Source organism: Corvus hawaiiensis, chromosome 17 (assembly GCF_020740725.1).
Source record: "Corvus hawaiiensis isolate bCorHaw1 chromosome 17, bCorHaw1.pri.cur, whole genome shotgun sequence".
Classification (NCBI taxonomy): Eukaryota; Metazoa; Chordata; class Aves; order Passeriformes; family Corvidae; genus Corvus; species Corvus hawaiiensis.
The window spans coordinates 9,399,464-9,426,474 of NC_063229.1; the positions used below are offsets into that span (position 1 = coordinate 9,399,464).

The 27,011-nt window shown below is 57.1% G+C and overlaps 2 protein-coding genes across 6 annotated transcripts; one reads left to right on the forward strand and one right to left on the reverse strand.

Moving 5' to 3' along the window:
* Positions 1 to 4,910, reverse strand: PDYN (prodynorphin). 5 transcript variants are annotated; one of them, XM_048322031.1, is made up of 5 exons: positions 4,392 to 4,480; positions 3,479 to 3,907; positions 2,236 to 2,294; positions 1,456 to 1,603; positions 1 to 1,207 (listed from the first exon to the last, which is right to left on the reverse strand). In XM_048322031.1, the coding sequence occupies exons 2-5, from the start codon at positions 3,695 to 3,697 to the stop codon at positions 641 to 643; spliced, it is 993 nt and encodes a 330-aa protein (XP_048177988.1). In that variant the 5' UTR covers positions 3,698 to 3,907; positions 4,392 to 4,480; the 3' UTR covers positions 1 to 640. The 5 variants fall into 5 exon arrangements, with proteins under 5 accessions (XP_048177988.1, XP_048177990.1, XP_048177987.1 ...); XM_048322033.1 differs by lacking the exon at positions 3,479 to 3,907 and having other exon boundaries at positions 4,392 to 4,478; XM_048322030.1 differs by lacking the exons at positions 2,236 to 2,294; positions 3,479 to 3,907 and having other exon boundaries at positions 4,392 to 4,910.
* Positions 4,911 to 8,326: 3,416 nt separating this feature from the next.
* Positions 8,327 to 26,484, forward strand: STK35 (serine/threonine kinase 35). The gene is made up of 4 exons (XM_048322225.1): positions 8,327 to 8,409; positions 9,080 to 9,915; positions 15,283 to 16,030; positions 22,198 to 26,484. The coding sequence occupies exons 1-3, from the start codon at positions 8,327 to 8,329 to the stop codon at positions 15,993 to 15,995; spliced, it is 1,632 nt and encodes a 543-aa protein (XP_048178182.1). The 3' UTR covers positions 15,996 to 16,030; positions 22,198 to 26,484.
* The last annotated feature ends 527 nt before the right edge of the window (positions 26,485 to 27,011 follow it).

Below are 27,011 nucleotides of genomic sequence, written 5' to 3' on the forward strand. Positions count from 1 at the left end.
TTCAGCTTTGTTGGCATCTGCCTTTTATTGACTGCGGGGGGGAGGGAGGGGTTGGGTGTTGGGGTATGGGGTTGACCCTGCCTCTGAGGTCGTTCTTGGAGGGGGAGTCCAGGGGCACCTGGTGGGTGCTGGGATTATTTGGACACTGTGAGAGGCTCGGGGAGGGGAGTAGGGGCTGGGCTCAGCACTGCTTGAGCACCCGGTGGTGGTGCTGTGGTTCTGCCAGCCACCTCTGCCCATGGCCACGGCAGCTGCTTCCCTGATCCTGCCCTGGCTCATCCTGCTGCTCAGAGGCCACTGCCTTGGCCATCATCAGTCTGTGATGGTTTCCAGACCGTGCTGTGCTCCAGCAGCCACGGGAGGATGGAGGATACGTGTGCCCAGCAAGATGCCCCCGGGAGCCCTGGGCTGGGCCACAGCCACACCGCCAGCAGCTGGAGGAGTGGCACTGTCCCTTCCATGCACAGGATGGGCAAGTGAACCAGAGAGGGACAACTGGGGATGGGACCCGTGGTCCCCTGGGGGAATGAGGCAGGGGTGACACCAGCCACACCAGGCTGGGCAGGGGACGGGGCTGGGGTGGGTGGCACAGTCAGGGTGGCAATGTGGGGACCGTGGTCCTGCCATCCCATGCCTGGCTCTATAGGTCCGAGACCTCCTCTGAGTAGACGCTGGGGTCCTCGTCCGATCGCGTGATCACCTTGAACTGACGCCGCAGGAAGCCCCCGTAGCGCTTCTGATTGTCCCACTTGAGTTTGGGCCGGATGCGGCGCAGGAAGCCCCCGTAGCGCTTGTGCAGCTGCGCCAGCTCCTGCCCCTCGGCCCCAGCACCCGTGGGCTCTTCATCCCCATCACCTGCCGGCCCCGGGTAGTCCTCAGGGGCCGCTCGCTCCCCCGGCTTGCGGCTGAAGCCCCCGAACTTCTTGCTGAGGCCTCCCTTGCTGTGAGCATTCTCGCGGAGCAGGGACAGCAGCTTCCCCTTGGACATCATCTTCATGAAGCCCCCATAGCGCTTGGCCGGTGCCAGCGGCAGCTCCGCAGGGCCCAGATCCTGCTCCGGCTCCGCCTCATTCTCCTCTGCCTCTTGTGGGGACGGGTCTGTCCCTTCAGCCAGGGCCACCAGCGGGGCCAGGAGCGCCAGCGCCTTCCTGCACATCTCCCACTGAGGGCCGGGTGACAAGAAGCCCTGGCATTCCCACAGGCACATCTGCAAGACAGCGGCCACAGCGGCCCCAGGTGCTCGGGGTGACCCCCTGCCTTCCTCCCACCCCACCCTGGGCGTGTTCCCACCCCAAGCCCAGGGGTCCACGCCCTCTCGGCTCAGTGTGGAGCTGAAGTTTGCACCCTGGGGTGCCCATGACCACCACACCAGGTGCCACCCAGCTCTGCCACCCTGCACCCTGCACTCCACTGCTGTGGCTCCCTGGCTCATATCCGTGTGGTGCTGGCACTCACCAGGGGCCGAACGCTGCTCTCGGTGCCGCGGGTCTGGGCTGTGCAGAGGGAACACTGGGTGACACAGTCGGCAGATGCCACCGCACACAGGGACAGGCAGAGTGCCAGCGTTAGTGCCTGCCGTGCCATTTCACTCCACAGACACTGCCTGGAGAGGGGAAGACAGCGCAGAGCCTGTCACCATCCCTGTGCCAGCTCTGAGGGCCCATCACCACTCCACAGGCACTGGGCACCTACCACGTCCACCTGTGAGCTGCTCCTGGGGACATAACACGAGGACCTGTGCCTGTGTCCATTCCCATGTGACTCACCTCCAGCTGCTGCTCCCGGCAAGGACACCACAAGATGTGACCCCTTACCCTGGCTGCAGCCTGGTCCTTGGCACAAGCCCTGAGCCATAGCCAGTCCCTGGGGGCCACCAAGTCACTGTGGGCAGGACCACCATAGCATCCATCTCACCTCATCCCGATTCCATCCCATCTATCCTCTCCATCTCTCTTAAAAAGTCCCTTTTTTCCCCAGCATTGGGTTTCTCTGTGATTGCCACGTCTGCGTGGCACAGGTGGATGAATGACCAGCTCTTCCCCATGGCCTTGGGGAAAGGAACCACAGCAAACAGAGCTGTGGTGGGAAGTGGATGGGGTGGTGCCATGGACCAGTGTGGACTCACCCCAGGCTGCTGTACCCCACACCAGTGCAGCCTTCTCTCCCCTCCCTCCCACCCACCAAGTCTGCATCAGGAGAAAGGGGAAAAAAGAAGGATTTCGGGTTCAAGCCTACCTGCAAACCACGTTCGCTGTCCTCCAGCCGTTTGGGAGCCGTGACAGAGCCTCTGGCCTCTGTGGACGAGGACACCGTGCTCAGCTGGGAGAGGGGCTCTGTGGGTGGCAATGCTAAACCTGACCCTGGGTGAGGCTGGAGGGGCCAGTGCCAACCCCAGCTGCAGTGCCACAGGATGACGGTGCCACTGGGACCATGACAGTCCCGGAGTAAGAGCCAGCCCCAAAGGGGTGCACAGGCTGCAAGCCCCTGCCTGCCTCCCTTGCTGCTTTTATCTAGGGTGGAAGGCATGACCCAGAGGGATCTGTTACACATTAATGACGCATATTAGAGACTATTGTGTTCTCCAGCAGTAGCTGCTAATGTACTGTAATTGGTACTGATGAAGAAATGTTAATGCCACAGTATTAATTCATGCTAGATTAAAATTTAATTTGAATTATCTGCACCATCATGTGTCGAGCTGTCTGCATTCCTCGGCTGCACGGCCACCAGCTCTGTGCATCACCGCAGTGCCCTCGTAGCACAGCAGGGAACAGGGTGGCAACTACCCAGGATGGCAGGGGCATGGTGGGACCTCAGCCAGCTCTCACCACTGAGACACGGGGACAGACTCTTATTGCCTCAGGGCCACCGAGACAGCACGGAGCAGTGAGGACACGCCAGCTGCACAGGTAGGTGCCAGCTGCAGCACTAGGGGGAATGAAGATCTCAAAAAGAGCTGATGACTGCTTCCCAGGAGCATTTTCCTCCCTTTCCCCACCCGCTTCCCCTCCCTTGCTCCTCTGCTGCCGGTATCCCCGTGGGTGCCGCCAGAGCAGCGCGCAGGGATGGCACCGGGAATGTTCCCATGGTGGGAACAAGCTGCCAGTTTGTCTGACACTGCACAGTTCAGACCTCTGGCATTCTGGACACAGTGTGTCCCATCCCTGTCACCCTACTGCAGACGGAGGATTTCATGGCACTCGGGGGAGCTGCAGTTCTCCAGGCACAGCCTGGCCAAGGACACCCTGGGACACCCCACTGCAAACGGACCGTGTCCAGGTGGTGCCACAAATGTCCCGGCAGTGCTCTGCCTGCTCCTGAGGCTGGGATAAAGAGGACTGGCAAAACGGGAGCAGGGAAAGGGGAAGAAAACAAAGGGCTTTGGACAAAAAAGGAAAGAAGCAGCAGGGAGGAAAAAGCAGAAAGAACACAAAGGGAGGAAGAAGAAAAGCAGAGTTCGAGCTCAATCCTGTGTTACCTGGAGGAGCCCAAGGCTCCGGAGCCATCCCTCCTGCAGGAGCACCTTGGAAGGATCGTGGCAGGGTCTGGAATGCCAGCACTGAGTTCCAGCCTCTGTGGCTACTCCCAGCACATTCCACCTGTGCCAGGTACATGCCGGTGTCCCCTCCTCCCCTGTCCCACTTCCACTTGAGTCTTCAAAGACCAGGCTTTGCTTTGGAAAACCCCCAAGCCACATTCATGCACCCCAGGGGCCAATTACAGACCTGGTGACCCAAGGAGGGATGAGGAATCAGGACTGTGTGTCTCTGCCGGAGAGCAGAGACTGACCCCATCTTTATTAACCTGCAATTATACTTAACGAAGGACAGGAACAGCTCTCCCAGACTGTGCAGATCTCTCCTCCCTCAGAGGTCCAACTCTGCAGGTTCGGATCCTGCATGTATTTCTGGTGGAGAAGAACAATCAACCTTCCAGCAGCGCCTTTCCTCACCTCTAAAAATTTCCTGGAAACACCATCAGGATAAGGCTTCTCCAAAACTCAGTAACTTTTGGAATAGAATCACTCAAAACTCAGCACTGCAGCCACCACTGCTGCTTGTGCCAAGAAGGGGGAGAGAGAACCCCCCCATCCTCTCTGCCCCTCCAAGCCCTGGGTGATCCTGCTGCCAGGATGGCAGGCATGGCATCAGCACGGAAATGAACCCCAGCAGAGCTCTGGAGAGCTGTTCATGGGCTCTGAAACTGCTCAAGGGATGAGAGGGACCTGCAGCCAGGTGGAAGCCCCCCAAAATAACACAAGTCCAACCACGAGCCACTCTCAGCACTGCGGCTCAGACGGTGTTTTTAAACTGTCACTTTTTGGGGAGCAAGAGAGATCCCCTGACTGTTCCCACGCAATGGAAGGGGGATGACAACCCCGGCAGCCCTACCTGCCGCTGCTCCCTGTCCCGCCGAGCACCCGCTTCGCCAAGTCAGGACGGGTCGTGGCTGATGGGTGTCCCTCCACGGGCGTCAGGCTGCGCCAATCATCGGTGGCAAGGCCACACTGGCAGGTGGTCCCACGGTGATGCCCGGGTTGTCCACCGGACTCGCCGCCGGCTGCCTTCCACCCCGCTTTTATGGCCACGGAGTCTCCTCCTGCGGCGGGGCCCGGCTGTTCGCGGCGGCAGAGCCAATCGGGGCGAGGGAAGCTGTGAATAATCAGCCCCGCAGCATCCCCGCCACCTCCTGAGCAGGCTCGCCCGCACCGCCGAGGCCTCCCCTCAGCCCCCCGGCTGCCCCGGGGACCGGGATGCACATCCCACCGCTGCGGCTGCATCACTCGGAGACTTCCGTCGTGCTCAGCCTCGGTCCTCGGGGCCGAAACGCGTGCCCCAAACAAGGAAGGTGGCAGGGGACTGGGATGGGGTCCGTCTGCATTCCCACATAGCCGCGTCCCAGAGGGGTTTGGCTGCTGGGGGTGTGCGTCCCCTGGACACCAAATTCAAATCCTGCCCAAGGAGGATGGGGGGGTGGGGGGGGCGAAAGGTGAAGCCCTGACCTCCTCCCACCCTGCTCCCCAGGTTGGGGAGAAGCTCCATCCTCGTGGACATGCTGGGGAGAGACGTGAGCCCATCCAAAGCTGCTGGGAAGGGAGAGAGGGTCTTCATGCCCCGGGAAAGGGATGTCCCAACCCACCCAGCCTGGCTGCTGTCAGGTGAACAAGCCTTTGAATAGAAACCCCCCAACCTCTGCAACGCCAGGGCTCAGACCCACGGGGCTTCCCCCCAGCCCCACGTCCCCCTGAACCCCTTCCTCAGGAGGATAAACACAGAGATGAGCCAAAGGGGCAGGGGGAGCTGGGTGGGGGGAAAAGACACCCCCACTTTCCCAACTCAGCCCTGATTCCTGTTCTCACACACTCCCAAGTCTGATTTGGGGGTAAAGGAGAACAGCACTGGGGCAATGACAGGCAATCCCCGAGCCCCTGCACCACTGTCCCACTGCACCATATCACAACAGACGTGTGGAATGGGGGTCTGAGGCGCAGACCCCACAGGATACCCTGCCCTGGCCCCCACACCCCCGTGGGTGCAGACACATTCCCTGCATCGCTGGCAGCGCAGCCAGTCCTCTTGCCTTGAAGATGGAGCTATTTTTATCGGAGCTCAAGAGGGATGTTTCCCAGCAACCTGCCGTTCTCCCAGCTCGAACACCAGCTGCTGGACCTGGTGCCCCCTTGCTCAGCCCTCCCCAGCACTGGCGAGGGAAGTGGGGGCCATCAACACGGCTGGAACCCTCTGCTGGGCACCCAGCAGCCACGGCAGCCTGGGGCTGTGGTCCTCCATCAGGGCTAGCTCCATTGGCATCCACCTGCTCCCTGAAAAGCAGGCAGGACCCCACGGGTTTTGTTCGGGGGTGCATTTTAACTCATCCAGGCTGGGACTGCGCCACCATGGAGGGACCAAGGGAACAGGGCATGGGGTGGGGGGCAAGGGCAGAGCATCCTGCATCCCCCTCAGGGCCAACGGAGGAACCCGTCCCTGGTGCTGCAGCGAGGGGGGATGGAGCTCAGGCCCCGCAGGGGCAGAGGGCCGCCACGGCCCCGCCTTGCTGTGTCGGGGTGTGTTGGGCTGTGCAGGCACAGAACAAAGCTGAGAAGAACAAAGTGCAGCTGCAAACGACCACAACACCCTGGGCGAGGGGCTGTGGGCAGCCCTCAGGCAGTTTAACCCTTGCTGCTGGGATTGATGGCCGTGAGGGCACCACAGACACGGTGGGGTGGAGCGTTTCTACACCAAACGCATCATTTTTATAAGAATATGTATATATGTGTATATGTATATATGCATATATATATATATGTATATTTGCACCCAGCAGCCTGGGGTGCAGCCGCCTCCCTGCACAGGGTAATTGCACACGAGGGAGATGTGTTAGAGATGGAGCAAACCCCAAGGACACAGAAGGAAATGTCGTTTGGAATAAGGTTCCTTCCCTTTGCTCCGGCTGGGAGGTCGAGTTACTCCTGTCCCCAGAGCAAAGTGACACAGATCTACTGAGCTGGGTAAGAGGGTCCTCCATGGGTTCAGGGCGTGGAGGGTGACAGGGTCCCCCGGGAGAGGAGCTGGGAGCCAACCCACCCACCAGAAACTCAACTTAATATTCATCTGTCTCTTCCTAATGGGAAAGTGTCTCTGAGTCATACTGACATTTCCCTGGGACAATGGTAATTAAGTACCTGGGTAAGTGAAATCTGCGGTAATAGAAAAGTTAACTTTTCCTAACTACATGAGTGAAAGGCGCGTTCGGTGAGGAGGGGGCCGAGCGTGCCAGGCACCCGCGGAAAGCAGGTGGGAGTTAATGTCAGCTCACGTCACACGGCGCTGCCACTCTGCCCCTGCGCCCCCAGGCCCCCCCACCGAAGGACTCTTCCCCCAGACCAGACAGGGCTCCCCATCCCGGGATGGGGTAAATTGTCCCTGCAGGTGGGACAAGCTCTGCCAGCCGCCGGGGCTGTCCCCAGGCAGAGGGACCGCGACCCAGAGCTGCCGGCGGGAGCATCCCCAGGAAGGCAGTCGCTGTGCTGTGGATCCTCCAGCACCGTCAGCTTCATCCCATTCAGGGACAGGGCTTTTCCAGAAACTCCCAAAACGTTTGCACTCCTGCCTGGCCATGCCGTAGGCAGGAGAGGGAGGTCTTCAGACGCATTTTGTGGGACGTGGGGAGAAACGCCGGGTGGGTGATGCCCGGGGTTTTGCTCCAAACTGCCCGCGGGAGCTGTGCAGCCTCCGATGGAGCGTGACCGCACCGGAGCGAACCGCCGGCGATCGCATCGGCAAAGGGAGCACCGGAGCAGGGGACGGTCAGCGCTGCCCAGGCGGGCGCACGGTGACCTCTCTGCATGGGCAGGAGGCACAAGTGCCACTCGACGGCAGTACAAGAAGCGGCGCTCTCGTAAACACACGAGTCACGCCGCTGCCACCGTCCCCGCCGCTCCAGCCTGCCGAGCGGCACCGGGGGCACGGGGCCGTGGCACGGCCCCCGCAGCACCCCCGGGAGGCGAAGTGGCTCCATTTAAAAACAAATTGAGGTCAAACCACTTGCAGGAGCTGCAGCCGGCGCGGTGACACCACGGGGCAACCTCGCATTGGAGCCGCCCCCGGTGGCTCCGGGGGTCGCCGTCCCTTCCCCGGGGGCACCAGCGTGACGCAGCCGGGAGCTGCTGGGGCTGCATGATAGCAGCGGCACATGGCTCAGCAGTGGGTCAAGAAATCAGGGAATTTTGAGAGCTCCTCCGTGAACCGGCTCTGCAGACGCTGACCGGCCGCAGTGTCCGCTGTCAACGGCACCGCGCGGGGGGGCAGGAAAACGAGGGAGAGGCGGCTGGAAAAGTACATTTTGCGGGGTTGGGTCCCCATTCCCTCCCCAAATCCACGGGGAGCGAGACGGCGACGTGCAACGCCCAGAGCCCGGGGGGCTGTCAGCCACCAGCAGCGCCAGGAGCAGGGTGAGACCCCCGCGCAGCCCGGAGTGGACGGATACTCGTGAAGCCCCCGGCCGGGAAAGTGAAGAGCAATTTGCGGACACTGCGTGGGACAGGGACCTCTGTGGTCCACCCCACCTGCTCGCAGGAGAAATCCCACCAAACCAGCTCCACGGGGAACCAAAACCCAATCCCGCCGGGCCATCCCGGGGGGAAGCACTGCAGCCCCGCGTTCTTCCCCCGGCCCTCGCCGCCCCTCGGGGTCCCGGCGTAGGGCGGTCGCCGCGTCCCGACCAGTGCACGTCCCACCACACGGACACCCGGTGGGTGCCGCGCCGCTCCACACCAGCCTGGGGTGCCCCGAAAACTCTCGGTCCCTGCCCGCAGGGCAGTGGGGCGATGCCTCTCAGGATCGCGGCCAATTTCCCGGGGAACTTCCAGCTGCTGATCCCCGGGAGCGGGGTCGGACCGTCACTGTCGGGGTGAGCGCGGCGCCCGGGAGGGACCCCCGAACGCTGCCGAAGCTGTAAAACCGCCCCCGAACCGCGCGTCCGCCCTTTCCCGGTGCGGCTGCACAGCACCGGTGCGCCGAACATTCGGCACCGCGAGGCTACCGCTGGCGCAACGGGTCCCGGGGATTTACCGGGTCCCGAGGATTTATTGAGTCCCGGGGCACCACCCCCTCCCCGGGGAATCACGTCCCTGACGGCACAACCTCCCCGCCGGGTCATCACCTCCACCCTGTGCACCGCCCCCCTCCCGGGTGCACCGAGCTACTGCCGGCGCACCGTGTCCCGGAGCATCGCTCCCCCGGCGGCATCACACGCAGCCCTCCCCGGTGCACCGGATCCCTTGCACCGCACGGCTACCGCTGGTGCCCCGCTCCCCCGAACTCCCCCCGGGGCATCCCGCCCTCCCGGTGCGCCGCCCGTCCCGGGGCGGTGGGTGGGGGCGGGTCACCCCCCGCCGTTACATAAGGGGTTACGTCAGGGCGCGCGGCCACGCTCTTATCCCACCGCCGCTGCCACCGCCGCTCCCCCACCCCGCCCATTCACACGCCACCGCCGCGCCCGGCCCGGAGCCCCCGCCGGCGCTCCCCAGGTGAGCCCCGCGGGCCAGGCCCGAGCCCGCACCACCTCCCCCGGGCCGCAGCCGGGGGGAAAGGACGGAGGGACGCGGGGGGGGAACCCGCGGCGGACGCCAGGGCCCCCATGACCGGCCTGTTTACACCGGCGCGGCGCGTACCACCGTGGCGGGGGAGCGGGAGGGGCCTGCCGCCGCGCTGAGCCCTGGCCGCGCTGAGCCGCGCTGGCGGCGCCGCGACCCGGTTACCGCGCCCGGGGCGGAAAACCCGGACCTCCCTTTCCGAGTAGGGGGCCGGCACCGGGGAGAGGCCGAGCCCCGTTGCGGCGGCCGCCGCCCCCCCCCCGGCGCCGCGGTGGTTCGCCCCGCGCGGCCGCGATTGGCCGAGCGCTTAAAGGGGCCGGCAGCGCGCGCTTTTCCGCCCCGCGGCGCGGCGGCGGCATCGGCGCGTGCCCCCTCGCCCGCGCGGCGCTGCCCGGCACGCGGGGCGGGGGGGGCCATGGACGGCGGCCGCCGCGGGACACAAAGAACGGCGCGGCGGCGGCGGGCGACGCGGCGCGGGGCCATGGCGGCGGCGGTGGCGGGGCCGGGCATCGGCGGCGGCGGTGGCCCGCGGTACAGCCTGCTGGCCGAGATCGGCCGCGGCGCCTACGGCGTGGTGTACGAGGCGGTTTCGGGCCGCAGCGGCGCCCGGCTGGCGGTGAAGCGGATCCGCTGCGACGCTCCCGAGAACGTGGAGCTGGCTCTGGCCGAGTTCTGGGCCCTGACGAGCCTCCGGCGGCAGCACCCCAACGTGGTGCGGTTCGAGGAGTGCGTCCTGCAGCGGCACGGCCTGGGGCAGCGCATGAGCCACGGCAACAAGCGCAGCCAGCTCTACCTGCGCCTCGTCGAGACCTCCCTCAAAGGTACCGGCACCCCTGGGGCACCCCCGGCACGGCCCCAGCGCCCTCTTAGGGCACCTCCCGGGCTGCCCTGCCACGCCCAGGGCCTCCAGGGTCTCTGTCCCTGACACCCGTGTCACCCATTCCTACCCCTGCGCACCTGGATTTGTCACCTCCCCGCTGCCTCAATGACCCCCACACCCATCCTCCTGCCCCACTCCCACGTTACACCCCTCTGACCAGGTGACCGCCGGGATGCCCCATGCAGAACGTCTTGGTGTTGTCTCCTTTCCCCACGGACACCCTTCCACAGTACCCGCACCTCAAGCACTGCTGCTGCCCTTGCTTGCTCCCCATCGCCCTATTGCTCAAATCCCTCGTGGGCATTGTCTGTGCTCAAGAGCACCCAAAGCTCCCCCCAGCTCTCATAATGCCCTTCTCCCCACCTTGACTCACTGCTTTTCCAGAGTAACCACCCCTGGGGTCTCCCCACTGTGCAGGCATCACCCCTGCAGTCTTAGGGTCCCCTCTGGGGTATCTGCTCTAGGCTTGCTCCCATCACCCATCTCTGTCCTGTCCTGCAGGGCTCCCCACAGGGTCCCTCTGCTGCCCTTCTTTGCTGCCACCCACCCTGAACACACCTGGGGAATCCTTGTCCTGGACCCTGTGCCACCCCCTGTACTCTCCCTTTCCTGTATGCTGCTCCCAGGAAACCATTCCCTAAACCCCACCCATGTCTTGCAGCAATGCCATGGGCTCCCTCCGTGTGCCCTGCAGTCCTGCCCCCAGTCCTGACGGGCCCTGTTGTTATCTCCAGGCTCAGACCCAGCCCCTGGGGGACATCCCTGTGTGCTGGACCCCTGGCCAGCACTGACCTCCTCCTCCCTTACACCTCAAATACTGAGGCTCTGTCTGCTATCCTGACCTGTGCCATAGCTCTCACACATCCCTCGGGAACCTTCACAGCCTGTGCCCCAGTTACACCAAGGGGACATCTCCCCCTCTCTGCCCGATGCGCTGTCCCATCTCTGAGCACCCCAAGGCTGCCCCCTGTTATGGCTCAGGCTCTCACAGCTTTAGGACTGTCCCCATGTTCCCCCATTGCTGTCTCTGTGGGAGCAGCCCTGGAAGCACTAATGCCTGTAGCCTGGGCTGATACCCCCATTTTCCCCTGGGGTCCCTCAGCATCATGGGGCTGTCAGGGGTCACCTTCTCCTGTCACAGCCAATGACTGTGATGGTGACATCTCCAAAATGCTCCCTCCCTCCCTTTGCTCCCTTCGCTGCTTGTCAGATGCAGCTTTGCCAATGTGCCGTGAAGATGTGGAAAAATACTGGAGCCCTGTGCCCCCTGTGCTCATCCCAATCCTTCCTTCCCCAAACTTGTGTGTTGGGATTCCTGTCAGCTCCTTGGGGAGCTCAGTCTCCCTGTGCCCCCCAGTGTAGGCAGGCCCCCTGCCAGGCACAGAGCTCGTGCAAAGCTCCTGAGATCCGTCCTTTGAGCAAACCTGTGGCTCTGACTGTCCCTGCCTTGCCTGTCCCCTCTGTATCCCTGGTGGGAGGATATGTCCAGACCTGCCTGGCTCTCCCCATGCATCCCAGCTCCTGCTCTTCCTTCACACAACCACCCAAGGGAGGCTCCCTGAGAAGGGCAGTGTCCAAATTCCTGTACAGCCAGGGCACATAGCTCCCTGGGAGAGGAGCCAACTCTTCCCTTTGGGTGTGTGTCCAGCTGTAGCATGTGTGGGGGGTTCTGCCCCCCTCTGTCATGTTGCACACCCCGAGGAGAGGTGGCTTGGCTTGGGGAAGCTCTTGGGTAGCTGGAGGTGCCCCATCTCCAGGTGGAGAAGGAGACCCATAGATGCCCCATCTCTAGGTGGGGGTTGAGCCTCCTGAATTCCCAGCAATGGGAAGGGCTTTGCCTGCCCTGGTCCTGCTGCAGCCCCTTAGAGCCGAGCTGGACTCTTTATCCCCAGCCTGGAGCAGTTTGACTCCCCAAACCAAGCTGGAGCACATTCTCCGTTCCGTCTGCCTGGCTGCCCTCGGGGCTGTGTTGTGCCGGGCAGCCTGTGCTTGCTGCTTTCCCAAGCCTTGGGTCTGATAGACATAGATAAATATTTTCAAAGCAAAAGCTGGAGCTGGATGAGCCCCGCAGGTCTCCTGCTCTCCTTCCCTGGCGGCAGCAGCGCTGGAGCTGTGGCGGTGGCCGTGGAGCTGTGCTGCCGTGCCATTCTGCACGACTGCAGCTGGGCTATTTACAGGCCAGCACAGATGCTGTGCCAGCGTGCTGGGGCTCAGGGCACAGTGAGGATTAATCCGAGACTTTCTGAATCAGGAGCACAACTGTCGGGATACCAGGCGGGGTTTGGTCTCAGCTATGGCGCGGAGCCTGAACGTTTATCATTTTAACGAGGTGTGGAGTAATTAAATTTAAGGGCAGGATGTGTAAAGGAAGGTGAAAGCTTGGCACTGAGCTGGAGGAGAGGCACATACCCGTGCAATGTGCTCGGAGGCCTGACACAGGAGCACCTCCAGGGCTTGTGCACATCACGTGCCCCTCTTGCTCCTAACCCACAGCAGTGACAGCTGCCTTAAGTGAACAGGTATGAAGTGTGGCTTCCTGCTCCTCCCATGCCATCTGTGGCCACCAGCCTGCTACCAGCACTCAGCCTCACTCGTGGGCTGCCCTGGTGTCACCCATATGTGTTGCCATCATTCCAACCACCCAGAATTCCATGCTGCTAGCTCCCATCTCTCTGCTGCTGCCTCCTTGCACAGAGGGAGTCAGAGGTTATGTGTGGTGGTGGGCACTGGGATGCTGCTTCTGCTCTCATTAGATTTTTATTTTCCCTGTGAAGCTAAGCAAATTAGCATGCTGCTAATGAGCTCCCAGGATGGGGTGGGGGAGGTGTGTGTGTGCTGCTGGAAGGATGGAGTGTGAGTGTGTTCCATCCTGTGTTTGGGCAGGGAGCACATGGGGATGCTGGCTTGGTGATAGAGAACAGGTCCAGCCTGTCATTGGCATCTCCTCAGCTCTTGACTGCTTGTCTTCAGTTTGCTAACATCTCATCTTTAGGGAGCATATTGCCAGCTCTTTATGTTTAAAGCTGTTTGTTTTGAAGGCAGGAAGATGATTTAACAACTAAAACACTTTCAGATTATAGAAAGAAAATGAGGAAATATTACTTTTGGCTTAAGCCTCTACTTGCAACACTCCACCCAAAGTGAAGTGCCTGGTGCTCACAGCTACTGCTGGATCCCCATCATCTTTCCTGCTCTTGCTGAGGTTCAGGGGCTAGGTTTTAAATCAGAGCCTTCCTTATGCTGAAAACAAACCTTGACTTGTTGGAGCTAACAGTTCCTGGCTGCTGCTGAGCCAGTGTTTGAGCCACTTCCTCTGGGAAGGGGCTGCCAGCAGTGCTGTGTGGATGCTCCCACCTGGTTGTGTGTGAGGGATGTGGGGCTCTGCTGTGCTCCCTGTCATGGTTTGATTCCTGGCAGATAAGAGCCAGACCCTTCAGCTCCCTGTGTTGGGGCTGTATGGCTGCAGAGGGGAGCAGGAAGGCTGAACCCTGTGTCCTGCTGTGATGTCACTGGGGTTTAACAAATCAGAGTGGTGGCAGCTGTGTGAGCTAGGGCTGTCCTGGCTGTGCCAAGGTCTCTGCTCCCAGGACAAGCAGCCTCTCCTTAAGTTTCCATGCTGTCATGCCAAAGGTGGCTTGCACCAGAGAAGCTGCTTTTCCTGGTCAGCATTTTGGTCTCCAGAGCCAAGCTGTCCTGTGCTGCTCCCAGCTGGCCCTTGGGCTTTCATGCTGAGCCTCCTTCCAGCCAGATGAGACCTCCGAAGTGCACCCTGTACCCTGTGTATCTCCACCCTGTTCTTTCATCCCCCAGATCTAACCTTCAGACCTAACCTCAGCAAAAGATTGCCGAGGATAGGGAGGTGCAGCCAAATCCTTCTGTTGTGCAGATTTCCATTTCCATAACAGTAGCCATGGATACAGACTGTTTGTGCAAATAACCAATATTCCCACCCACACCGATTGCTGACCAGTGCTGGGTGTCCCTGGTAGTCCTTGGCTTTACTTGCTGCTGGAAGTTTTTTGCTTTCCCAGATGCTCTCTAGGGCTTTGCTCGAACAAAACCCAACTTTGTCAAATGGGTGGAGTTATTTCACTGCTTTCAAAAACACTTGAGTTTGGCTGTGGGACTTTTTAACTATGGCAGAGGTGAGTGGTGTCCTCCAGCTTCTCTCTTATGGTGCTTGAGGATTAAAAAAATCAGTTTCTAGAGCAAAATGATGCTCTGGTGGTATGTGCAGGCTCTGCCAATCACCTGGGTGCTCTCTGGAGGAGACTTGGGGTCTGACAGTGGGGTTTGCATTCCAGGCATCAGCTAACAGGATGGGTCTGTTGCCAATGCCCCCTGGGGCATCCTGGCAGCCCTGGGGAGCACCAGTGGCAGACATGGCTCCATTAGCTGATATGATGCTGTTGTGTTCTTCACATGTTTAATTGATGTGCAGGAGAGTCCTTCCGTAGGTAGGAGTTTTATGGAGTGAAGCCTAGATTTAATGGACCAGCCCTGACATGCTCTGAGTTTGAAGAGCTCAGTTTGATGTCTGGTGAAGGAAGAAGCTGTTTGGGGTGTAATACTGGGTAGTATGAGCAGTTATAAGTGTGGCTGAGATTACACTCAGCAAACATTGTTTGTGGCCTGGACCTCTAGTTTCCTCTCATTAAAGACTTGTTGGCACTTAATGAAAGCTGGATGAAGTGGCAGAGTTTTCCCAGCACAAATGCAATCCTTAAATGCACAAATTCCGTCTGGGAAGACCCAGTGGGCCATAGGGCTTGGACACTGGTGTGACCACTCTTGGCAAGACTGTGCTGGCACAGTTTTAAGGGCTGTGATTTACTCCCTGTGTGCAGTTCCAGTAAAGTGTATGGAATGAGCCAGCCTTTGCCTCTTGCAGCAGAGCTCAGATGGGAGAGGAGGCATTCACAGAACTGATTTTTCTCCTGTAGACTCACTGCTAATTGTGCTTTTAGCCTCTGCTGCTTTGGCTGTCAGAGCCTGGGGAGAATGGCCTGGTGGTAGGACTGAAGAAAATATGTTCTCTGTACTTTGCTGGGAGGAGGTCCCTGAGCCGGTTCCCAGCAGTGATTTGGATAAACATGGTGCTGGTGTGTTGTGCTCAACAGGATCCCAAAGCACGTGAAGGCACAGCAGTGCCAGCATCACTGGTGCCTTGCAGTGCAATAGGTCCCAGTCACATTCCCAAAGCCTTTGCTATCCACATAAACCAGACCTGTTGTTCCTCACCCACCCTGGGTCAGTATGGACTTTGTAATGTGTCTGAAAAACCCACTCTTTTATCCCTTTTGGTCAGGTGAGAGGATCCTGGGCTATGCAGAGGAGCCTTGCTACCTGTGGTTCGTCATGGAGTTCTGCGAAGGGGGAGACCTCAACCAGTACGTGCTGTCCCGAAGGCCCGACCCAGCCACCAACAAGAGCTTCATGCTGCAGCTGACCAGTGCCATTGCCTTCCTGCACAAGAACCACATTGTCCACCGGGACCTGAAGCCTGACAACATCCTGATAACTGAGAAATCTGGCACCCCTGTGCTCAAGGTGGCCGACTTTGGGCTGAGCAAGGTCTGCGCTGGCCTGACTGCTCGGGGCAAGGAGGGTGGGCACGAAAACAAAAACGTGAATGTGAACAAGTACTGGCTGTCCTCAGCCTGTGGCTCTGATTTCTACATGGCACCCGAGGTCTGGGAGGGACACTACACTGCCAAGGCTGACATCTTTGCCCTCGGCATCATCATCTGGGCCATGATTGAGAGGATCACTTTCATTGATGCCGAGACCAAGAAGGAGCTGCTGGGGACTTACATCAAACAGGGGACTGAGATCGTGCCCGTTGGGGAAGCGCTGCTAGAAAACCCAAAGATGGAGCTGCACATCCCTCAGAAACGCAGGACTTCCATGTCTGAGGGGATCAAGCAGCTCTTGAAAGACATGTTGGCTGCTAACCCGCAGGATCGACCTGATGCCTTTGAGCTTGAAACCAGAATGGACCAGGTTACATGTGCTGCTTAAATTCAGGGCAGGGCACTGCTGTGCTTTGCAGCTGGGTAAGTGATTCGCACTTTTTGTCTTATTTCTGTTGGCTGTACTGGCCCAATAGTGCACTTTGTAGTGACACAAAGGAGTCTTTTATGTTTCTAGAGCTATTTCTATAGTGACTCATCAGAGCACTGCTTCTGAGATTGTTTTCATCTATTCTACTGCAAAAATAAAGCAGAGGTGAGAAATAGAATTAGCAGCTGCACATCCTGTCACCGCCCGAGGGCCCAGTGAAGCTGGAAGGGCTGGGCAGGAGCCCTGCTCCTCAGAGGTCCTGGCTAGTGGCTGAGACAGGCTGGGGCACAGCAGAGAGAGACCTGCAAGCACTTGCTATAAGCTTTAGGGACATCTGTCTCTCTCAGGGGCAGGGAGGGATCTGCCAGTTCTGCCTCTCCTGCTGTGTGATATAATTTCCACGGTCTGTGCTGGGAGCAGCTCTCTCTAGCACCATCCCCCTCCCCTGTGACACTTGGAAAGGACACCTCAGGGCTCAGCTGGCTTAGTGAGCAGGCACCAAGTGGCACACCTGTCTTGGCACAAAACTCTTTGCTTTCACCTACAAGGCACGTGGGTCCATCTTGTGGCTCTGTTTCATTTCCCTATTAAAGGCAGGACTTCCCTTTGGTGTGAATGTCAGTGGCCCAAATCCAGGAGATGCTTTGGTCTCCAGCATCTGTGTTTGTAGACCTGTGTCTACTCAGGAAGGAAGCTTAAAAACAGCTCTGCTCAGACTGAGCTCAGCTCTGTCCAAGCAGAGTCCCCTCTCTTCTCCCCCCCTGCTAAACAGTCTCAAGCTCTGAGGTCCTGATCCTGAGGCCTGGGTGGTCACACATGGTCTGGAAGGACCCCCAGGGTGTGGGGTAGCTGGTGGTGTCACTAACCAGTGACACGGAAGGACTGGGAGGTGTTGCCTACGCAGCAAAGCTGTCTGTAAACAGGAGCTGTTACTAGGGATTCTCCCAGCCAAGCATTTCAATGAAACTGAAGATTACCAGGGGTGAGGCTGACGTCTTTCCAGCCCACATCCTTTCTCAGCCTCCTGCAGAGCTGCCTGCCCATCACTGGTCCCAGGAGATCTCTGACAGCCTGCCTGTGTCAGGTGGTGGCATCACAGCTTGGGCCCCAGCCCTCACCTCGCCCTGAAACCACACAGAGCCAGCTGGACTGGAGCTGACCATGGATGTAAGAGGGCAGAGAGGGAGGAAACCATTTCCCTGGCCACCTGATGGCTGTGTGCCTGGCCAACTCTGAGAGCAAGCCCCCAGCAGCAGGTGGTGGGGAAGGTGGTGGCATTTCGGCTGGTTTTGCTAAAACCCCTCATTGCTGCCACCTGAGGGTTCCTGAGCTTATGGAAAAGGATGTGGTGCCTGACTCCCCCTCTCTCTGTGTGCCCAGGTACACTCTGTGCTGTATGTAGAAAAATAGGGATATGGAAATGAAAAGAGCTATTGGGTTGGTCTTGTTCTTCTCTGTTGGTTTGTCCAAACTGGTCCACAGACCATCCCCTCTGCACTCTTCCAGGCACAAAATATTTAACACCCATCTTAAGTGTGAATAGCTGATTCGAGCACTGCTGCCTGGGGCTGGATACTGGTCCCAGTGCAAGTGCGGGCTGGGATTAGGGTGGGGGTGTGAATCTGCGGAAATATGAGCCCTTAAGATGGGTGTGCTCCAGCCCCGGGGAAGAGCAGACACCCGGCCTTGTGCCCCGGGGCGAGGTGCAGGGCTGGTGGGGATGTGGGAGCAGCTCTGCCGCACGTGGAGGGTCAGGCCGGGCTCTGGCATCTGCGCTGGCTCTGTGCTGACACGATGCTGCTGCGTTATGCAACCAGCCCCTGCCCTCGGGGGAAAATTCATCCTGCGCAGATCTGCGGAATAGTACATGAAGGGATAACAAACACCGAGGGGACAGTCCTACCCCACGGCTGTTTGCTCAAACCCAGCTGCCTCCTGCAGCCCCCCCCACCCCACTCCATCCGTGAGTCTGCACCGATCGCTCCATCGTGACACAGCTGCAGTAGCCAGGGATGCTCTTACATAACCCAACCTGCCACATGGAGCGTGATCGCTTGGCCCAGATAGAGCCCAGCACCAGCCATATGTTCCCTGCAAACCCAGAGTATTCCTCTGCCTCACTCGTGGGACAGCCAGAATATTTGGTGGGTTTTGCGGTGTAGTTGTGCATTCACATCAGCCTTCTTCTGGGTGCTATTAAATGCAAATCTTAAATTGGAAACCTGCTTGAGAAGCTTAAAATGGGATTTAGAGCAAGGCCTGAATTCTGCTCTCAGGTAATTTTAGTTGACCGAGAAACTCATGTAACCTCTTCCAACTTAATTGTGGCACTGGTGTGTAGCTTTGCTATGCTGGGTCATGCAGCGGGTTCTTCCCCAGGACAGTTCAGACCTGCTCAGCCTTGGGTTCATGTCATAACCTGGAAAACTGTAACCCTCCCTGACCCAGGGAATCGGATTTTTGCTTATTCTTTGCTATGCCACTGACCTCTTCAGATTTCGCTTCATGTCTCAGCAGCTTCGCCTTTAGTTCTGCCACGGATGCTGCACGCACCTGACAGCTTCATGCTCTGTTACTCTCCCAAAATGCAGATAGGAAATGTCAGTTCTCAGACAGGAAAGTGTTTTTGGCTTGGCTTATGCTGGACACTGAGGTGGAGATGACTCATTATCTCCTTGTGCTTCCCACTGTTGGTGGCCCTGGGGCAATAGTTCTAGCAGAGGTAGGCAGCATTTCCCTGGGAAAAACGAAGGTATTCTCTTTTTAATTTGAACGCTGCTTCCCTACCTTCTCCAAATGTTTACATAAAGCCAAGTTTATCTACAACTCCCTAGAGTTGTTGGCAAAAACTGCCTTTTGGGCAAAGAGGACAAAAGCCTTTCTAGTACAATTAGGGAGTGGCTGGGTTGTGCTGGGTATTTGCTGATGGGTCTCTTTGACTGTGTGATAGCCCAGCACTAACTGCACTGCACACTGGGGAGTATTTCACCCCTCCTTCCCAGTACTGGAAAGCTAGGACAACTCTCCTTTCCTGCAGTGTGAACATCTTTCTTTCTATGTCACCTTTGTAGTTGCCTTCCAGATTCCCTGGGGCTTGTGAGGGGCCTCCCTGAGATGCTGCTCCAGTGGGATCCTCTGATGGGGTGGGTTTGTGCAACCCCTTAGACAAGTTGCAGAGGCACAAGGGTACAGTGGCAGTTTCACCTTTTGCTGCTTACTGCAGTGACACAGGGGCCTTGGCCACAGAAACACAAGGGGGGTGAGTACAGCATCACCCACCACTGACAATTATGTGTTTAAGAAACTTTGTAGTTTTGATTCACACAGGACATCAAACCACAATGGTTGTGATCAGTGTAGAAGGCAGCTTGTTCTGGTAGATTGTATTCAATGATATTTTCACTGTGCATAAAACAGTTGGTCTGATTTTGGGTGGATGCTAAGATGAATGGCAAGAATCTGTGCAGGCTGCAGCATCTCAGGGGCTGTCATGAGCAGGAAGGTGTTCAATAGCTGTGGCCAGCCTGGTTCTCTCCAGCACTCCTCTGTCACTGGGTTTGATTATTCCAGTTTCAGCTGAAAGTGGCTGTTTGCATTTGCATTGTTCTGCTCTTTGCATTTCCAACGTGCACCAGGAACTGATGCTGAGCAAGCTCATCTGCTCACCCTGCATGATGGTGTCTGTCCTGGCCAGAGCTCTCTGGTGCTGTGCCCAGCCACTCCCAGCACTGCTGATAAACTGCTGCCCTGTGGAATTTTGGAGCTGGAGGACAAACAGGGATCAGGGACACAGCAGCAGCTCTGAGAGCTGTCAGTGAACATGAGCTGCTGCATCATGTTAGATCTTGTCTGTTAGTATCACTCAGCTCAAGTTTTACTCACTGGCCAGTTAAAGGACAGCAATTTCATTCCTAAAACAATGTTGGTTTTGACTTTGGACTGTTTTTTGTGTGGTTTGTGGATCTTGGCATGGACAAAAGCCACAGGACAGTAAAAGCAGTGTCAGTTCCTCTTCTCAGCCGTAACAGTGAATGCAGCATGACAGGGGCCACCCCACAGAGTGGTGATACCCTTCTGGGCAGTGTTGATTCTACCTGGGGTGAAATGAGGCCCTGAGGGTGACCTGGACCATGTCACTTCTGGCCAATTGTGTTAGTGTTTGCTCACTGTCACCCCTGCTTTGCCTTCTGGGGGAGGTCACTGCGGTTGGATTTAAGGATTCACCCAAGGAATGCATCACAAGTATAGGTACAGAGCACGAGGAAAGGCTCAGGAGATAAATCAGGCACTCAGCCCCCTTCCCTCGCACTCTGTGTTCCCACACAGGGGCAGATGACATGGTTAACACGAGGAGGTGATGGGTTATCTCTCACTCCTCTGCACTGAGTCCTCTCTGCCCTGCAGACCCCTCTGTGTGACCCCCACATTGGTGTCATCTTGCGTGCTGGGTGAGGGCTCCACGGGCTGCTGGTTCACATCCTGCTGATGCCGAATGAACGTTCGAGCTGATTAAAACTATAAGTGGCATCAGTGGAGGGATTAAAAGCTCCTGAACAAGCCCCTGCAACAATGTGCGTCAGTGGGGTGAGCTCTCCTGTCTCAGAGCAGTGAGCTCAGGGCTGCTCAAGCAAGCGCCTTCCCTGAAAATGCTCCTACTCCAGGGAAGCACAAACAGAAACACTGCCCTACTTGCTAATGAAGCTGCACAATAGGAGAAATCTTCCAGGAGAATCCCTCTGTGTTTGCCCTGACCCAATGTCTGTGTGCCTCTTGCCTCCTCAAACAGAAAGGCTTTATTCCAATGGCAGCCTGCAAAAGTGGCATCCCTTGGTTAACCTCTCCTGAAAAGGAGTGTGCCCAGGACCCTGCCTTCTGCTCTGAGCAGCCTCGTCCTTTAGAAATGTGTTCCTCAGGCAGGGATTTCTTTAATGAGATTTCCTAGGACTAAGGGATTGGAGTAATTTGCTGGGCAGATGCATTTTTTCTGCAGCAGGTCTTTCCCACTGCTCCCTTGGTGTCTCTACAGAGCCCCTCGCCCATCCCTGGTGGGGTGGGACCTGCCCCTGCTGAATGGGGGAACTAAATCCACCCCCCACATTTTTTTTTCCATGTCACTGTCTGAGTTTAGAGCTCATAGACCACCCCTGCTGCTTCCCACCACAGCTGCTGCCCTTGGCTCTGCTGGTGCCTCCTTGAGTTTGGGACATCCTGAAGGATGTATTTTCAGTACAGAAGTGACATCACGTGTACATGTGCTGTTCTTCTGCTGTCCACAGGGAATCTTCTGGGTTGCACACAAATTGTGTGGAAAACACTGGTAGCTTATGTGCAGAGTTGAGCATTCCCATGTCCCTGAGCTTGGAGGATGGGTGGGTGTCAGGGCTGTGGATGAATGGGTGCAGCACCCTTGCTGCTACAGGGACCATGGAGGTTGTTGTGTGTTGAGACTTTGGCCTAAGCAGGGATTGATGCAGCAAATACCTGCCTGTTCTAAAATCCCTGGCACTGAGCATCCTTGTGGGCTGAGCTGTGAACCTATCCTGCTCTGCTTCCAGTTGCACCAACCTGGATTTTACCCACCTTTTGCAGAGCTGCTCGCGGTGTCTGAGCTGCTGCTGATGTAGGGGATGAGCAGTGCAGGGCAGCTCCAGGGTTGCAGCTTGTTCCACCTTTCCTGATAGAGAACAGGGAGCCGTCACTCACAGACACATCACATGGACTCTCAAGGCCAGGCTCTGCCGTGGGAACACTTGTCCTTGTTCCAGCAGGACTGTCACTGTGGGGAGCTGTGTGGGATGGGGCTGTGTTGTGGGGAGGTGCTCAGCCCCAGCCAGCCTGTCCCAGCTCAGCTCCCGCCTGGGGCAGCTGCATACATGCTGTCCTTGGCAATGTGCTCTATGCACTGCTGTCTGAGTCCCTCTGGGGAAAAAACTGACTCTAAACTGAGCCCAGTTCCTATCTGGATCGATAGCAAAAGCACTGGGCAGTAGAGAGATGTGGCAGCACTCGTTTTGGACTAACTGGGATCAGTGGGCAGGTGGCAGGAGTGGTGTCCTACACCCCTTCCATCCAGCAGCCAATGCCTGGAGTCATAATGTAGTAACTGGGGCAAACCACTGACAAACCTGACCTCTTTCTCCTCTCTTGTTTTCTCTTGCAGATTTATTTACCAGGGACCCATAATCTCCATTATTTACGTGCAACAAGGAAGTCAAAGATAAGGGAAGATGATGATACAGAAGATCCCTGGTCTGCAGGATCTCTGGCAACGTGAAATCTTTGGGTGTTACTTTTTTGTGTTGGGAAGGGGTGTTGTGGGGGTGTGGGAGGGGGCTGGAGGAGCCTGTGGAAGAACACAAGCTGGCAGCTGTCACATTCATGAGACTTTGAAACAAGATCCAGAGAGCAGAGCTGCCCGTGCCCAGCCCTCCCCATGTCTCCTGTGCTGCCATTTGATTTAGTAGCTGTTTCTAGGGATGTGGTTCCATAAGGAAGTGGGAATCAGCAGCCTGATGGTGAGGTGTGCTGCCAGGCACCAGCTCCGAGTCCAGCTGGGCACAGTTTTGGGTTCAAAGCTTTTGATTTTGCCTAGGGAAAATGGGAGCTGAGTGCTGGCTAGGTTTGCCTCGGGAGTGCAGTGCTTTAGGAAAAACGAGTCTCTTGGACCACATGTTGCAAGCAGCTAAATAACCTCATAGCCAGGCAGCCCCTGAGTAGGTGGTGCTGCCCAGGCTATGAGCAGCTGACATTAGGATAGAGTAGGATAAACAAGCTGGAAAGCCATTTGGCAAAGCAGGTCTTCCCAAGCTGGATTTCACTATCATCTTTGTTACTGTTTTTCTATACAGAGGGAACTGGGGAGCTGCTGAGTACAATTTTCAGGTTGACATCATCTGAGTACAAGAGAAACAGAAAGCAGTCCACTTCTCTGATCCATTTAATGCCAAACTTCAGTCGATAGGAACAATGCTGGGGAGAGAAGGAGGTTTGGCCTTAATGGCTCATGGGCTGGATTCTATCCTCCCACAGGACACTTTTCCCTGCTAGCTAATGATCTCCAGGAAGCAAAAGGCAATGCTGCTGTTCAGGGTGGGTTACAGTACAGCACAGCTCAGGTCAGGAGATTGGAACCTCAGGCTGAGCAGTTTATACTCTATTTCCTTGCCTGTATTTGAAGCAAAACTCCTATTCTGGGGCTGCCCTGTGTTGATGATCTTTAGACTTTGCTCACTGTAAATGCAATGTAAAGCACCACCTCTTCTCCACCCTGCAGCTTCTGAACCACCTAAGATGTTTCTTAGCAGGTGAAATCACCCAGCAGTGGTTTGGGAAGTGGGCTGGTCTGACCCAGCATCACTCCTGAGCTGCTGGGGTGCTCAGTCTGGAGCTGGCCATGGCCATGGGCAGGAGAGGGTCCCCCTGGCCCCCTCATCCCTGGCTGTGGGAACTGGTCCTTGCCTGCACTTTCCTCTGCCATCACTGGAAGGTTCCTAACTGGCAGCACCTCCATGTATCTCCTCAGTGTACTTTGCTGACCTCACAGGAAGGAACGGAAATCGAGGAAATTCAGGTGGGCTAAGGCAGAGCAGGGAAAGGATGGAGGGGCTTCTTTCTTCTCTTCCGTCTTTTCCAGGACATAAAGCTAAAGCTGTGGCTGCAGGAAGGCCTGGTCCCTCTTAGGAGGACTAGAAGTCTCCAGACTGGCTGTCTGTGACTTGTGAAGGTTTGGACAGCACAAATGCAGCACCAAGCCCTTGTTCTCACACTGCTCTTGTGTTTGTCCCTAGGGATGCTTCTGTGTACTGCAGCTGGGTGGGATTCCTGCAGCTTCCTGTGCTGCATCCCACGGGAAGGGGAGAGTGAACCCTTTATCTCACAAGTGCAGTGTTAGTGCCCTGATCACTGGACCATCCTTCCTCCACCTGGCAGAGCCTTTGCTCCTGACTGTTACAGCTGTTCTAACTGAACCCTGGCCTGAACAGGTGCAGTAAGAGGGCTTTGTCCTCCAAGCCTTGGCTTTCCCTGCTGGAATGGCATCTCAGCAGGCATAACTTTGCAGCTGAAGGGAGCTTCCTAGCAGGAGGAATACCAAGTCTGAAAGGCAGGAGGTGAAGCTGGAAGGCAGTGAGTGGGTTGCCTTGTTCCTCTCAGGACAGGAGTGAGTCCAGCAGGCCCTGGGAGGGCCAGCCCTCTTGGTCCACTGCTGTTTCAGGCCATCTTCAAACCACACGTCTCCACCTCAGCTTTTGCATTGCAGATGTGTTTTTCAACAGCTTGATGTTAGTGAGCTAGACCGTAGTGCCTTACTTAGGATTTAGCAAACACTTCCAAGGAGGAGTCCTAGGGCTGCTAGCCTTTGGCCAATGTGGATGTTTCCCTGATTAGTTTGTCCTTTTAAGAGCATTTCTCTCTGATATTGCTGCTGTGTTCAACTCCCCAGACTATACAGGAACCTGCTTTGTGTTTACAGCTCCCCACATCTCTCCTCCAGTTACTTTGGCCCAGACCAGCACTCCCTCTAGAACAATGTGGGAACGGGGAACAGCTCAAACCTGCATATGCTGTGGGATGGAGAATGTTCAGCCTTCTCTTCCCAGGTGGGTCTATCCGGCCTCACCTGCCCAGCTCCTGCAGGCCACTCTGCTGTGGATGTTTGGCACTAGGATGTGTCACTGGGAAAATCCAAACTTAAGAAAGCAACACAGAGTCTGTGGCCCTTTTCTCAGCCCAGGGCCAGGCTGTCTCTGTCTCTTCCTGGCTGCAGTGAAGCTGAGCATGCAGGTGCTGGGGGTAGCTGGTTGGTGTGGGGGGAGCCAAGCCCCCCTTGCAGAACTCTCCAGGCTCGTGCGGCCCCAGATGGTGCCCACGCCAGGGGAGTGATTGTATGAAACTGTTTACTTCTGATTTTGCTGTTTACAAAAGGGATGTGGGGTGGGTGGGGGGAACAAGCCAAGCCTCAGGAGGATTGAGAAATGTGTTATCTGCACCAGCCTGCAGCAAGGCTGACACCACTGGCATCATGCAGGTGTCATGGGGATCTCCCAGCCAGCTTTTGGTCCATGGGGAGGAAAGCAGAGGTGGCTCTAGTCTAGAGGGGTTAGATTAGCTCCCCTATATCCCCTTACTGCTGTGTTTGAGGTTCAGCAGTGCTAGTGACAGATAAGAGTTACCCCTGTGGTCTTCCTTTACTCCTCAGGACCCAGCTCCTTCACATATCATGGGCTCCCAGAGCCTTTCTGGAGCAATAAGATGTAAAACAAGCATTACCATCGTTGTGGAAATCCTCTGTTGTGTGCGGTGTCTGTCTCCTCCGTATGCAGTACGAGTCTGGGTTTAAGCCTGCCAAGTGTCACGGGGCAGCTGCTTCAGGGCACAAGCTGGGATTCGTTTCCCTGGGCTTTCTGCAGGTCAGGAGAACAGGGAAACACGCTGCTGCTTTCCTTCCTTACCCAGGCCTGTGCTGCTCAAGCCTCACACTACAGCTGCCCAGGGCAAGGGTGCTCCTGGTCCCTTTTTTGGCAGTGCTGGCATGGGATGGGTGTGCGGAGCTCAGCGCTGTGCTCTGCTCCTCACAGCCCCCAGCCCATCAGCCAGGGCAGCACTGGGAAAGCAGAGTCCCCATTTCCTTGGCACAAGGATGCAGCCAATGCTTGTGCCACTGGTGTGGGAAGAGTTGTGCCAGTGGCTCCTGTGCTCCTCAGCTGGTTACAGGCACATCCCAGCGTGTGGGCCCTTCATGTCCAGAAGCATTTCACACTTCAGGGCAGGGTGTCTGGGGTGGTGGGTGTAGCTAGAAGGGAAGTGCAGGGAGCTGCTCTCTTCCAGCTGTGATCTGCCAGATCATTTCTCTGCAGCCTGCCCAAATGCTTTTAGTCCTGAAGGTGTGTCTAGGCTGCTGAAAGAGCTCACGGGGGCCACACAGGAGTGCCTGGTGTCCCCATCCTGGCGCCTGCTCCCTTCACAGCAGCTGCCCAACCCAGCATGAGCCTTCAGCTCACTCACCCAGCAGGAAACAGCAGCTTTGCAGGGTGAGCTGCTTCACTACCACACCACCGGGGGTGCTGGGTGAGCCCCAGGACAGGGGCACTCTGCCCCAGCCCTGCTGAGGGCTCCCCCCACTCCTCACAGCTCCTGTGATGAGCTAGCAAGAGCAGAAGGCTTAAACCCAGACTCTAAACTAAAGATAATATTAGTAAATTAATCTGTATTTTTCTTTTTTTTTTTCTTTTTTGCACAGAAGCTGGTAATCTAGGACCTATGTGTGAACAACTTTATATAAATATTTTTTGTACTTGATTTACTTGGGTTGGTATGAAACATTCTATTTAAGTTCTTTGAACACTGTGGATCCCCTGATGTGTATGAATGGCAGAGGCTTTGTAAATTAAGGGACGTTTGTGTGAATAAAGCTATTTGATGGGGTTGAAAAGCCACACACAACTTGAAACGTGAGCTCTGTGTGTGTTTGTCCTTGGCTATGCTGGCAGCAGTGGGCAGACCAAGGCCCTAAAGCAGCTCTGTCTCCATCCTGGAGGGCAGGTCCAGCTAAGCCTGAGCTAGAACTGAGCTAGCTGGACTGACCTCGGGGCTTAGGGCACTAAACAAAGGCGCCGTGGCCAGTGCCAACCAGAACGTGGCTCCTGGCATGTGGCACTTGTGGCCTTTTATCCTTGCCCTGGATTAGGATTAGCCCCGTTCTTGATGCAGACACCAAGTAGGACACTGTCATTAGCAGGACAGGCAAGCTCGGCCTCTGCCTGCACAGAAGCACCTCCCCATCCTGCCTCTTTCCCCGGTCCTGCCCCTTCCTCCCCATCTGGCCACATCCCTGGCAAGCCCACGGTTTGGGAGAAAGGACGAAAGCCCCACACCCAGCTGGGTGCGCACTCGTGGTGGCTGCAAACCCCACAAGGAAAAGCCCAGCAGAACTGCTACTTTAGTAGCCACACTTTTTCTCCCTTTGCACAGATCCTC

What these genes read in the sequence shown, in the direction of transcription:
- PDYN (XM_048322030.1), bottom strand. Translation starts at nt 4,780, where the DNA reads ATGCAGCCGCAGCGGTGGGATGTGCATCCCGGTCCCCGGGGCAGCCGG. An exon ending in GGGACAGGGAGCAGCGGCAG is followed by an intron (nt 1,604 to 4,391) that starts GTAGGGCTGCCG and finishes TCCCCTCTCCAG; the next exon opens with GCAGTGTCTGTGGAGTGAAA. An exon ending in AGAGCAGCGTTCGGCCCCTG is followed by an intron (nt 1,208 to 1,455) that starts GTGAGTGCCAGC and finishes GCTGTCTTGCAG; the next exon opens with ATGTGCCTGTGGGAATGCCA.
- STK35 (XM_048322225.1), top strand. Translation starts at nt 8,327, where the DNA reads ATGCCTCTCAGGATCGCGGCCAATTTCCCGGGGAACTTCCAGCTGCTG. An exon ending in GTCGGACCGTCACTGTCGGG is followed by an intron (nt 8,410 to 9,079) that starts GTGAGCGCGGCG and finishes CCCGGGCCGCAG; the next exon opens with CCGGGGGGAAAGGACGGAGG. An exon ending in CGTCGAGACCTCCCTCAAAG is followed by an intron (nt 9,916 to 15,282) that starts GTACCGGCACCC and finishes CCTTTTGGTCAG; the next exon opens with GTGAGAGGATCCTGGGCTAT.